Raw genomic sequence first — 13,616 nt, forward strand, 5'->3', positions numbered from 1 at the left:
ACTGAGCTTCATAACTAGAAAGTAGTGAGGGTACTTCCAATGCCGCTTTTTTCCCTAGCTTATGTATATTTCAAATATGTCTGTGTGGGGATCGTTCTGAAGAAATGGTTCAACTGTAAAGATGCTGATGCGGAAGAAAAGTGCAAGGAGTAATTCACAGAAAATCCATAATCATTTCAGTTGTGCAACACTCCTAAGAAACAACTGTCTTAAGAAAAAAAATGACCCTACAGATCATGATTAGAACCTAGAGGGATTAATCCACTGGACGTGTTCCTTTTTTTTTAACTTGATTTTCCCATATAATTTTTTTAAGTTGGTATGCTGCATTTTCATTTTTTATTTAGTTCAAGAAATTTTCCTTTTTATGGCCATGCGGCATGTGGGATCTTAGTTCCCTGACCAGAGATTAGACCCCTTGCATCCTGCTGTGGAAGTGCAGAGTCTCAACCACTGGACCGCCAGGGAAGCCCTGGGCATGTTCCTTTGGCAAAAAGCATCTTTTTAATCTTAAAGAAGGTTGATGAATGATGCACAAACGGCACTTCCAGCCTCAGAGAGGAGTCGAGTTTGTTGGAAACCTGCCCCCTTGTCTTCTCTCTTCCAGGATCCCACAGAGTACCACACCCTACACCGGCACCACGTCCCATGAGAAACGACTTGGAGTGGACGATCCTCGTTCCTTTTCTCTACCCAGCAGCACGCTCACCTGTCGTGTCACCAACGTCAGGATGGCACACAACCACCACGGCTGGTTCCCAACTCGCCTGGGTGCCCCTGCCCCCTACTCTGAGTCACAGAAGCACATGGATCAAGGCGGACACCAGTCCCTTGTCTGATGAGTGGCTCAGTGAAAACGAAGCTTTCCACACAGATAGAGGCCTTTCCGGAAAGGCAATGGTACTCCACACCAGTACTCTTGCCTGGAAAATCCCATGGATGGAGGAGCCTGGTGGGCTGTAATCCATGGGGTCACTATGAGCTGGACACGACTGAGGGACTTCACTTTCACTTCCATGCATTGGAGAAGGAAATGGCAACCCGCTCCAGTGTTCTTGCCTGGAGAATCCCAGGGATGGGGGAGCCTCGTGGGCTGCCGTCTATGGGATCGCATAGAGTTGGACACGACTGAAGTAACTTAGCAGCAGCAGCAGCAGAGGCCTTTCAGTGGGACTGTCTGCTGAGACGTGGAATTGCTGACAGAGAGAAATCCCAACCCCAGGCCTGGCAGCCTCACACAGTCTCTGTATGTTAAAGTGTTTAGTAAGCACTCGAAAAAAAAAAAAAAGCAGAGAATGTGAGCCTGAAGTATAGGTTGGCCCTGGAAAGGAAGAGTCTCGGCCCGACTGGACTGGCTAACATGAGCAGAATTACTCGACGTGGAGTAATGTCCTCAGCTTGGCTGAGGTTTGCTTAGGGGCCTGTGGGTCGTCTGGGGGACTTGCCGTGAAGTCCAGTGTGTGCCTGACCCCCAGTCATGTACTGAGCATCTGTGGCCAGTGGGCAAGCCCTGCTTTTTTGAGCTCATGGCTCCCCCAGACCCCAGGGCAGAAAAGCCAACATATCAGGCTCCTTTCCCATCCTTGTGTTACCTTCCAGAGATGCACCAACCAGGTGGAATGAGGGATTTTACAAGACGGTTTTGTAGTCACTTCCCCAAGATTGCGCACAGTATGCAAATATTCGCTGAATTTGAGGAAGGAGACATTTAATAATCAGGGAACAAAACTGAGCATTGGCTTTGCTCATGCATTATGGTTAAGCCACGAACAACAATTTACACTCCTTACAGGGCAGAACTGCTAGCAGATTAAAGAGCAAAGGTTCCGTTTGTAGTTTTATTGTACCAGCAGTCACTGTAGCAATAATTACAGCTAAGCAGGCAGAGCACCAAGGAGAAGGTAGGCCTGTTAACGTGCATAAATTTTACATTTCTCGTCATCTGAGTTACGGATATTTGATGTCCATTGTAAAAATTAGGAGACCAAAGCTCAGAAACTGACTCTGAAAGTTCTGTATGCTTGCGGAACTGGGGTCAGAAGCCAGGTCTGTCTGGCTCCAGAATAAATATTCTTTCCACAAAACACACTGCCTCCCTGCGCAGAAGGATTGTTTACTTAGCTTACGACAGACCTAAATCTTGATTGTAAATATCAGCATGTGACAATATTGACTGAGCCTTGCGGGTTGCTATAAAATCTAAGACAGGAAATTCTAGCCTAGAGACTCAGCTCCCAGATGAGGCTTGACTGACTTGACGTTAGACAAGCAAGATGACCGAAGTCACAACAGAACCGGCCCCAACTGCCAGCGCCTTTGATTCGCTGTTGTTCTGAGAGGCGAGGTCTTTCCAGCACCTATTCAGAAGTGAGCTGCCCATCCAAGAAGCGCCTGGAGAGGCTCCCCACTGGCTACAAAGGTCCACTTGGACGCAAATGCCTCGCTAATCCTTTCCTCCCAAATGCCTTCAGGTTCAGGGTCAAGTCACCTAAGAAAACCAGTCCTGTTACTTTGCTGCTGCTGTGCAGTCACTCAGTCCGACTGCAACCCCAGGGACTGCAGTGTGTCAGGCTTCCCTGACTTTCACTTCGTGGGCATTTTTCTTTTTATTGAAGGTTGTTTTTTTTTTTTTAATGTAGACCATTTTTAAAGTCTTTACTGAACTGGTCACAGTATTGCTCCTGTTTCTCTGTTTTGGTTTTTGGTCACGAGGCACATGGGATCTCAGTTCCCCAACCAGGGACTGAACCCGTGCCCTCTGCACTGGAAGGCGAAGTCTTAACCCCCAGACTGCCGCGCCTATGGACATTTGTACACGTTTCTTATTTCCTTGCTTTTGTGCCTCAGTGAATACTCAGTTTGATGCCATTTTATAATTTCTGTCTACTTCCAAAAAACCACCCACCATTAAAGAATAAAGACTTCCCAACCCAGTATGTGCCCAAGGTTTATAAAAAAATTCCCCAAATGAGAGCTTTCCAAACGCTCAGAGCAATGACAGACTAGGCATCTCGTACCCCAAGGCAGTACTTTTCAAGGGGACAACGTCTGGCTATAAGGTGCTCTGGTGCATTTGTTAAAAAGGCATGTGAAGAAAGTCAGTGTTAGCTGCTTAGTCATGTCCGAGTCTTTGCAGTCCCATGAACTACAGCCCACCAGGCTCCTCTGTCCATGGCATTCTCCAGGCAAGAATACTAGAGTGGGCAGCCATTCCCTTCTCCAGGGAATGTTCCTAAACCAGGGATCAAACCCGGGTCTTCTGCAAGGCAGGCAACTTCTTTATTGTCTGAGCCACCAGGAGAAGCCCAGGATACCGTAACTTAAAATCTGCAGTTAACTGATAGACTGAGTAGGGAAACTTCACATCCAAACAGAAAGCTGCTGACCTTATAAGGGTGCTGGCTCCCAGTGCCGTCAGGAAAACACACATGGCCTCAAGAAAAGAGCCTCTGACCTGCACCTGTCATCACCAACCTGTGCTGCGCTATTTCCCTGGCCTTGAAAACCAGCCAAGTGCTGAACACCAGTGTTGGAGGGTTGCTCAGTCGCATAGAAGATAACTCCCTGGGTAAGAGCATCAGTTTAGAGCCATCACCTGCATGCTTGTGGGGGTGCTGAAGACTCCGCTGGCCTTGAGGGCTGCTTCCCTGCTGTAGGAAGAGGGCTGCTCCTTTCACCATGAAAAAGCTCTCACTTAAGCTGGGGAGAGGAAAAAAAACAGAGCACAGTTAGGCTGGAATTCACAGAGGAAAATGGGCAAAGACGAGCTGCAGAAGAAAGGCTAGAGAGTGGCATGTAAAACGCCAACGGGATGAAATAGCTCCTATGGTAATCTCACACAGTACTCCCCCCAAACCTCTGCCACAAGCCTGCTGCTGGAGAGTTTACGGGACAAAGCAGGATACTTCGGCTACAACACCGAGGTTCTCCATGGGCTCCTCCAGCACTCAGAGCCCCTTCCTGCAGGACACTGTGAAGGGACACCACTGTAATACGATGTCTTCTAGAAACAGAGACCGACTCTCTGATGAGCAGAGGATGGTTCCTTTTGTGAATTTTTCAGACTTTTGCTGTTGATCTCTGCCCCCAGCACTCTGAACTTTTAACAACCTCACTGCTTCCTGGTGTCTTCGGTTCATAGAGCATAAGGAAGATGAAATCACACTTTCACTATCTGTTTGCACCTTAAGAAAAATGGGTGGCTGTGACCACTATTCCCATAGAAAAGCTCAAGTTAACCCAATGAACTTCTCAGCAGAGGGAATCTTTGGTCTTTGTTATTTTAACAGGCAATAATATCCATATTTAACATATGACTTTAAGAATTACAATAAAAAATTTCACTTTCATGACTTGGCTACCAAGAAAATCTTTAGCTTATGCAGAAATCCACCCTGTATGAGCTGATAGACTATATTAGCTATTAATTACCACCAATTACTTAGAAAAAACCATCATCTCTGAAAACTACACATAAGGCACACCAAAATTATTAATAGTGCTAAGGTTATCTTTTTTCTACTTCTTAGCATCTTCCAAATTTACTGTATTGAGCAAATATTAACTTTTGTAAATGATATTTTAACTTTCAAAGTCACAATGCAAAACATTTCATTTTTATTAATTTTGTGAAAGACTGCAGTTCAAATTATAGGGAGCTATATATATTATTCATTCTCTCTTGAGCAACCAATTAACATATTTGATTGAAAGAAAAATCTCTAAGAAACAGAAGCACTTAAAAAAAAAACAAAAACAAATCAATTCTTGACAGAAACACAAGGACATCTTGTGTAACATAAAACAACAAAACCATCATTGCCCAGGACAGCTAAAGTTGGTAGTTAAACATTCTCATCCTGGAATATTCAGCTAAGTCTAAAATACAACTCCAGGAGCTAAGAAACCTCACTGCAGGGGCCAGTGTCAAGTCAGCAGTTTCTGGAATTGGAAAAAAAAAAAAAAAAAAAAAAGTTATCTTCCATACTGTGAAGACTGCCAACGAAATCTGTTCGTTTTTCTGCCTCGCACGCTAAAAAATCACAATGGCTCAAATAGCAAACGTTAAGGTTTTAGTTCTGCCCCTCTTATCCTACTGACAACTGGCTTTATCTCTTTCCTGTGGGCAACAGCTCACACCTGGACGGCGCCTCTTCTTCATCGTCACATACTGCCAAGTCACCCTTTCCACCCTGTGAGTCCTGTACCTGTGGTGCCAGTTTCAAGCGCTGAGGAGTCTAGGACTGTAAATAATGGAAGAAACGAGATGCCCCCTTTCTGCGAGCCTCACTGACCCATGGCAGGCAAAAAGCTCATTAGCATCCACTGGCCGACAGACATCCCAGGCTGTCTAGTTCGAGCAAATGGCAGAGAACTGCCCAACACTTTTCTACCCCTGAAACTTGTCACTCACCCTTTCCTTAAAATCTTACAACTGAGTTTGTTTTCTGAACTATGCTGTTTTAGGTAAGACATGGATCACTTACTACCTACTTTCATCGCTGCCCGAGAGACTCCAACAAAACGCACGAAACTTCAAACAGCAATCAGTTCATCGAAGCAGCTGGCGGGGCGGGGGGAGGCGGGGAGAAACTTTGCAAGGCATCATCAACCTCTTTTTGTTCATGAGTTTAAAAAAAAAAAAGAAAAAAAAAAAAAATCCATAGTGACCAGAAACCTGAGCCCTCTGGAAGCAGCCAGCCAGTGACGGTGACCTTTGCCTTGGAAATCATGGGCAAAAATTCCCCTTGGTTTCCCTTATATTTCCTTGGGGGGTGGGGTGGGGGTGGAGGAGGAACAACGCAAAATAGGCTGGTTTTATCCCGTGATCGCTTTCGAGGCCAGTTGTTCCTCAGTGTTTCTGAGGCTGTTAAAGAATCAAGAGCCTTGAGGCTACATGTCAATTCAGGGGGCTGTGTGCCTGGGCTCCCCGGGAACACTCTGCCTCTGTCCTCCTCTGGGCAGGGCAAGATCTGAAGCTGCAGGTGGGGAGGCTCAGAGAACACACCCTCCCCAGCCTCAGAGACGGCCCTGTGGCTCAGACAGTAAGCAGATGGGGCACAAGGAAAAAACGTCGGTGGATGACTCCCGGGGCCCAGAGGCCACAGAGCCTGGCAGTCATGGGACCTACGAAAATGAGACGGATATTCTTTATGGCCCTGCTTCCTGTCTTCTGCTCTGAGCTCACTCTGGGCTCAGAGCCTCCCTTGCCTGCTGGGTCGCTGATGTGAACAACTGTCTCCTGCAGCCAGGGCTCTGACACCATACAGTCCCCGGGTTCATCAGTCTCCAGACACCCCCATTTCGGGGATGGCGCACCTCCTTTTCAAGGTTCTCCAGATGAGGAAAACACACCCACAAACTACCCATCATCATTCCAGTGAAATCAGCCTTTTCCCCAAAGATACTGGTCCCCAGAAAGACAGCTCTTTAGACTAAAGCTCTGGGAAGTCAGATGCAGGCAAACGAAACGGAAATGTTTCCCTTGGTTGCCGCGAGAAAAATCCCAACGGGGGATTAAGAACAAGTTCAGCCCCCCACCCTCCCTGCTTTTTATCTCCACAATACAGAGGAGTCTCAGAGGCCGGTTTTAGGAGATGACATGGGGTCATAATTTGTACAGGGCACTGCAGACGGACGGGGTCCTCCGGAAAACCCCACCCTCCGAGCAGCAACAGCCAGTGTCACCCAGAAACCCAGACGCAGGAGGGAAACAGAAATCGGCGGTGGCGATACATACTAGCTTTGCTGGAAACCTCTGAGGAGCAGAAGTAGTGGGGGTGGCTGGCTGGAGAGGCAGATGTCAGCACCACAGAAGAGGTCCCGGACCGCCCGCCGTGGTCACATCGTGTGATCTGAACTGCCCCCAGCCCCTGCCCTCCCCGCTCCCCGGAGAAGGATGGACGTCTGAACAGGAAGCTGGACGGAGCCCTCCAGGGAAGCGGCAGAGTGCCCGTCCTGATGGAAGGAAGGATGGCATTCCCACCCAGACGGCAAATGGCTCTGCTGGAACCCTCGTTCTTCCCTGATATTTGGGTTTAAAAAAGGCCCTTGTCCCTGCCTATCCTGATGAAAGAGGGCTATTCAGAGGGAGCAAAACAGCTGAAGTTCCTCTAATCACTTTTACTCCTACGGCTTTTTGTGGGCCTCGGGAACAAGCGATAGGGTGTGCGTTAGAAACTGCGAGGAAAAACAGCTGGCGGCCCAGAAACCTGCCCCAAGCCATGAGGACCCCATTCTTGTTCAAACCGACAGACCGAAGGATTTCTGTTTCTTTCAAATCACCATCCATTCGCCCAACAGGGACCATGGGCAGCTGCCACGGTTGTTGGGTGTTTTTTAAAAGCACAGATACATCCTGGAAGTCCTTCAGTTATGCTAATCGCTCCTCGAGGCAGATCTGGTATGTGTGTGTGGGAGGATGGCATTCCAGGTAGAGGGAAGGGGAGGGGCTCTGAGACCCTTTCGCAGGGGGCACAGGGTGGGCTTTGGAGGAAGAGCAGGTGGGTGTCCCAGAGAGTGGGATGAGACGCTGAAACCCACCTGGCGGAAGCCAGCTCTGCTTTTCCTGCTTCTTTTGGCAGAGGAAATACTTATGTTAAGGATGCAACTAACTATATACGAAGCCAGGCAGGACGGGATGAACTCCCTGAGAAAGGAACCCTGGAGGGCTGGGAAGAGAGTGCGTCTGAGCGGTGGGTTCTGCAATGTTCTGTGAAGGAAGGGCTCTGAGACTTCTGGGAAGGCCTCACCTGCAAGGTTCTCCCAGCTACGAATGGTAAAATTAACCTTTACAAGAGGATCAAGGGAAACACACGCTACGATCGTTCTTGTTCTATGGTTGAGGAAACTTCAGCCGCAGGAGCATAATCTTTATGAGATGGGCTGAGACCCACGTCTCTCTGGCCCACGCCCACCTTCTTAACCCCTGGAACGCCCTCGCAGCTGCCTGTCCCAGAGGGAGGACCGGAGTGGAGTCCCTGCAGCGCCCTCTGGGGCCAGGCCTAGCAGCGCTGAGGAGTCAGGAGAGGACCCGTCCCTGGTCCTTCTTCCCAGCATGTGGACGCATCAGGTGCTGGAGAGAGATGGGAAACAGCCTCAGAAAGAGAAGACCCAGTGTCAGCCCCAGGGGTGCCACCATCACCGTTACGGGACAGGACATGTCACCCGGTCCTTCTGGACTGAATGCGGGTCCTGGGCAGGCGGCTGGGGAGGGGCAGAGCCACGCTGGTCAAGAAGCTGCTTCTCACCAACAGCACCGCCACTGCCCGAGCACCCACCACGTGCCACCCCGTCTCCTCCCCAAGCTCTGCAGGAAGACATTCTCTTCTTTCTCACAAATGAAGGAGGGCAGTCCGGCTCCTGAAAGCGTCCGGAGGAGAGTCTGGGCAACCTCATTTTTTAACCCACTGCCTCGATGCCTCTAAGTGCATGTCGAAGTTTAAAAACATACAATGCACTGGTCTGGGAATCCATATTTCTGGGTTCTGACACCTGGTCTATTATGTGGATGTTCTGATAGTCACTTACAGGGCTCTGCTCAGCCATTCAAATAGCCAAGTATTTGCAGAATAAGGAGAACCACAGTACACCAAGCCCAAATGAGTGCTGACCAGGTAAAGACAACAATCTTTAAGGGATGGGTCCGCATTTGGGCAGTCTGGATGTGTGCCAGGCCACTTAGAAACATAATTCCTTGAAGAAGGGATACACTCGGCATAGAGACATCGCACAATAGAATATGATAGTAATGCTTCTAATTTCCACTTCTGGCTGTACGTGGGAACAATCTACAAAACTTCTAAAACGTTCACGTCCAGGTCTAATACCAGCCGGTTCTAATTTGGAAGGTCTGTGACGAGTCCTCGGCACCTGCTTTTTTTTTCTAAAGTCCCAAAACGGCTACTGAAGCACAGTCAGGGCTAAGAACCCCTGCACTTAGCAATCACAGAAGACACAGAGGAAGCTGCTGCCTTCATAAGAGTTCCTTACACACAGCAAGTACACAACACATGTTTTTGCTGGTGAAACATAACACCCATAAAAACCTGTGCTCCTCTCGGAAGGATACAAACACGATTAGGTGCAATGAAGGAAGGCCACGCCAGGTCAAAAAAAAAACAAAAACAAAAACAAAATAATACCATCCTCGGAAGTAGCACAACAGGTTAGCAAATAACTACACATGGCCTTTTCCCACCAAATGCTTTCAGAGTAACAGGTGTTCCTGCCCTTGAAAGGCAGTCCTGCATCACAGTCATCTGAGATGACAATCATAACAATGAATCAGACCTCTGATAAGCCCAGCTGTTGACAAAGCTCTCTGGATGATGTCAGCCTATTTGATCTTCAAGAAGCTCTCCTATGGAGAACCCAGCAGGCATTATGACACTCATTTTATAGAAGAGGATACAAGAAGTTACTTAACTGATTATGATTTTAGGATTTCTGATGCTACATCTTGGGGGGGGGGGCGGGGAATAAAACCAGAGAACATGGGCTTAAAAGTATAGACTCTAAGAAAGGTTGAAATGAACACAACACTGTCAAGCAACTATGCTTCAATTTTTAAAAAAAAGGTTTCATATTGACTGGACTGTTTGAAATGAACTGAATAACTTCTGCATGGATAGAATTAACCCTCGATTGCACACAGCTCTGCCCAGTGATTACGGAATAGACTGGTTTGTCCAGTGGACTTGACGATAATTCTTTACGGAATGCTCGTAAAGCTGTCACTATAGGAAAGATGGTCCCCATGTACACTCCAAGAGGGGGTTCCATTAATTCCATCGAGATTAACAAATACTGGGTTTTCCTGGTGGCTCAGATGGTAAAGAAACCTGCCTGCAGTGAGGGAGACCTGGGTTCGATCCCTGGGTCAGGAAGATCCCCTGGAAAAAGGAATGACCACCCACTCCAGTATTCTTGCCTGGAGAATCCCATGGACAGAGGAGCCTGGGGGGCTACAGCGCATGGGATCTCTAAACAGTTGGACGTGACTTAGTGGTTCAACAACAACAAAGCCGATGGAAGACTTATCACAGGAGTGAGGCAGGCACCCTGCAGATGGAGACAGAACACTCTCTCCCCCGTTCCCCCGCAGACGTTTCTCTCATTTTGAACTCAAGTTCAAAAGTCACAGAGACCCCGGGGTGTACCAGCACGTTATTTCCATTTTGTGCTTCACGGGGCCATTGGGTAAGGCCTCGTCCCGAAGGCCGTTCTCCAGGCTCTAAGTGTAGACCACAGCTCACCTGATTCACCTGCCAGTCAGAGCCCTCTCCTCAAAGGCTCCGCTCCACACAGAGTGCTGACCACAGGGAAACTCCAGCTCTGCAGGGCCCTATACTCAGGGAATGGGGTCACCAGCAAGAAATGCTGGCAGGGCTCCTTACAAATGTCTCTGCTGCTGGGGCATGTATTGTTTGGCTAGAAGGCGTGGGCTTCTCTCAGAGAGAAGGAATGTCCCAAGTATTTTGGACAGTAAGAGACATTCTCTGCAGCCAGCTACACAGCGCGCCTTCATAGCAACGGGCGGGAGCGAGCAGCTGAATACACCAGCCAGCTTGCAAAAGCAGAATTTCCCCCTAAGTAGGACAGCAGATACCCTGCTTTGGGTTGGCTCCGCAAACCTCGGGAGGGCTCCTCGATGGCCCCCATGAGCCCTCAGGCCCTGTCTGTGGAGGCTGGAGCTGGTGTCTCTGCCCGTGAATGTCTGGTACACCGGGACTGAAGCCCCCTTCGTGAGCACGGAGAGAGAAAGGCCGCATTGTGCAGGAAATGCAATGGCAGCAGAGACAACCTAGCCAGCCAGAAATAACAGGCACATGAAGGAAACGCTTTCTGAAACAACTCAGAAATTCCAAGAATGGACTGTCTCAACTGTCCCCAGTTCCCAGCCCTTTCTTTCTTTGGGAGGCAGCCCCATCCCATATTCATGGGTCGCCCGGTCCTAACCTGGCGAGGGCACCCTTTCCTTCCCAGGCCCCCGGCCCCGTGAGCCGTGCGATGTCCACTCCCCGTGTGCCTGGCTCTGTGTGGGGTCCTCGGCATCCCTGCGGGGCAATGCTGTCCAAGAGGAAGGAGACCTCCTCCACTTGTGCCGTCTGATATGGCAGCCGGAGAGGCCTATGGTCTGAACGCTTGAAAGGTGATGAATGAGGCAGATGAGCTGAATTTGTCTTATTTGACTTTAGTAGTGAAATTCGCTCAGTTGTGTCCAATTCTTTGAGACCCCATGGACTGTAGCTCACCAGGCTCCTCTGACCATGGGATTTCCCAGGCAAGAATAGTGGAGTGGGTAGCCGTTCCCTTCCCCAGGGGATCTTTCCGACCCAGGGATGGAACCCTGGTCTCCTGCATTGCAGGTGGATTCTTTACTGTCTGAGCCACCAGGAAAGCCCAGGAATACTGGGCTTTAATCAGCCACGTGTGGTGAGCAGCTATGATCCAGATGGCACAGCTATGCTGGGAGCCTGCAGCCTAGTGGGAATCAGGGTGGAGAACAGAGGACCCCTGGCCTCTAACCTGCTCCATGCCATTCCCAGCCACTGCCCTTGTTGCGTAGATCCCAGCTCCAGGGCTTTCGATGATGCGGCCTCATCATTTGCACTTGCTTGCTGTGGCAGCCCCAGCCATTCATGTTGCTAACCTAAGCTTTACACGCTCTGACCTCAAGGCTTATAGTGCAGTTAGCAAAAGTGACTTATAATAAAAAGCTTCCTTGTATCGCCTCTTACACTCTTCCTCCCACACTCCACATGCTCTCTGCTCCACCCCACCTGTCACTGCTCTTGTCAGCTCTCCTACTCTGTGTCTCTACACACAGCCTCCTCATGTCCTGCCCACCTGCCAACGTTCACACCTCCTCCAGGAAGCCCCCCGTTGCCGCCCTGGCTGCAAGCCATGCTTTTCAACATCTTACAGCACCTTCTCTCACTGAGCACTGAGAGGGTGAGTCATTCGTTCAAGGTCATATGCTTAGAAAGGGACAGGACCCCAAGGACCCAAACTGTGTTTCTGGCCCTGTTTACCTACTAACTGGTGGTGATATTATCTTCACGCCAGCGTATTTAACTTCACGATGGGACTCTAGGGCCAGGACACACATAATTATTTAAGTCTCCCTCTCTGCCTGACATACAGCAGAGTCTATACTCAGAAGTAAATACTCACAAACTGAGCTATGTACCTCCTCCAGCCTCAAAGCCATTTTGTGACTAACTCACCTTGGTCGTCTCTGAGTGGCTACGACACTGGGTGCTCAACATGTACAGGATGGACAGAACACATAAGAACCACAGATACAGAGAACAAACCTGTGGTTACTACCAGTGGGGAGGGGCAACCCAGGGGCAGAGGATCAAGAGGTACAAACTATTACGTGCACAATAAGCAGCAAGGACGTATGGTACAACGTGGCAAACACAGCCAGAGGCTGATAATAACTACACATGGAGCACAATCTTTAAAAAGTGTGCATCACTGTACTGTACACCTGTAACTGATACATAATGTCATTCATCAATCAAACTTCAATTCAAAAACAATCAATTAAAGGGCTTCCCTGGTGGCTCAGTGGTTAAGAATCTGCCTGTCAACGCAGGAGACACAGGTTCAATCCCTGGCCTGGGAAGATCCCACATGCCGCAGGACAACTAAGCCCGTGCACCTCAACTACTGAGCCCACGCACCCCAGAGCTTGTGCTCCTCAACAGGAGAAGCCACTGCAATGAGAAGCCGGCGCACCGCAGCTCGAGAGGAGCTCCCACTCGCCGGAACTGGAGAAGGTGGCGAGGTGCGGCAACAGAGACCCACCGCAGCCTAAAATAATAAATTAATGCAAATCTTTTAAAAAAATAAATTAACAAGATGTCCAGTTATTCAATGAAAACGTGTGACCTGGGAAAATATTTCTCAAGCTTCAGTCAATTATCAGACACCTCTGATTAAGCATTACAACCTTTGGGGAAAAAAAAAGATTCGCCGCTGCATAAATGCTGTTAGAGCCACAGGGAGGTCGGGTCCTCCTGGCAACCAAGTGCTTCCAACAACACGACAACCAAGTTGCCCACGTCACAGAGTCTGGAGTGTCAAAGCTGTGACTTCTCCATCTCTCAGCGCCCAGAAGGTAATGTGCACTCAGCCAAGGTAAGGTCAGTAATAAACATGTTTGCTGTGTCCTGCTGGGCACGTCATGGATACCCTTAGCATCCGTCAGTCTCTCAGACACAGGGAAACCAAGGCTCGGAGAGGTTACATGGCTTATCCAAGTTCTAGTGGCCCAGAAGGGGAAAAGCCAGGAAACGACACCACAAGTCTCTCCAGAAAGCGCCAAACCTCTGCTGAGTGGACGCCTTGGGAAAACAGCATCAAGAGAGCAAGTCTGCTTCTTTTTCCCAACAAGTCAGGCTGAAAACCCTCTGGTAGGCAGAGCAGGGAGGGCCTCCAGGTTGGGGAGGGGGTGTGGTAAGGAGCGGAGAGGTGGCCGCAAAGATGAGGGGCTGGTGGCAGACAAGGGGGTTGATCAGACAAGTAAACACTTTAGGGACAATGGGAGGCAGGTTTCTCTCCCTCTGAGAAAAGGGATTACAAATATGGAGCGAGAAAAAACT

The 13,616-nt window shown here is 49.1% G+C and overlaps 1 protein-coding gene across 1 annotated transcript in view; it reads right to left on the minus strand.

The window, feature by feature from the left end:
- The window catches only part of SSH1 (slingshot protein phosphatase 1), a 56,392-nt gene that overhangs the window by 26,611 nt on the left and 16,165 nt on the right, over window positions 1-13,616 (minus strand). The window contains 1 exon segment of the mRNA XM_070385974.1: window positions 3,596-3,699. Coding sequence (XP_070242075.1) covers window positions 3,596-3,699 — 104 coding nt within the window.

This window comes from Bos mutus, chromosome 17 (assembly GCF_027580195.1).
Source record: "Bos mutus isolate GX-2022 chromosome 17, NWIPB_WYAK_1.1, whole genome shotgun sequence".
In the NCBI taxonomy this organism is placed as follows: Eukaryota; Metazoa; Chordata; class Mammalia; order Artiodactyla; family Bovidae; genus Bos; species Bos mutus.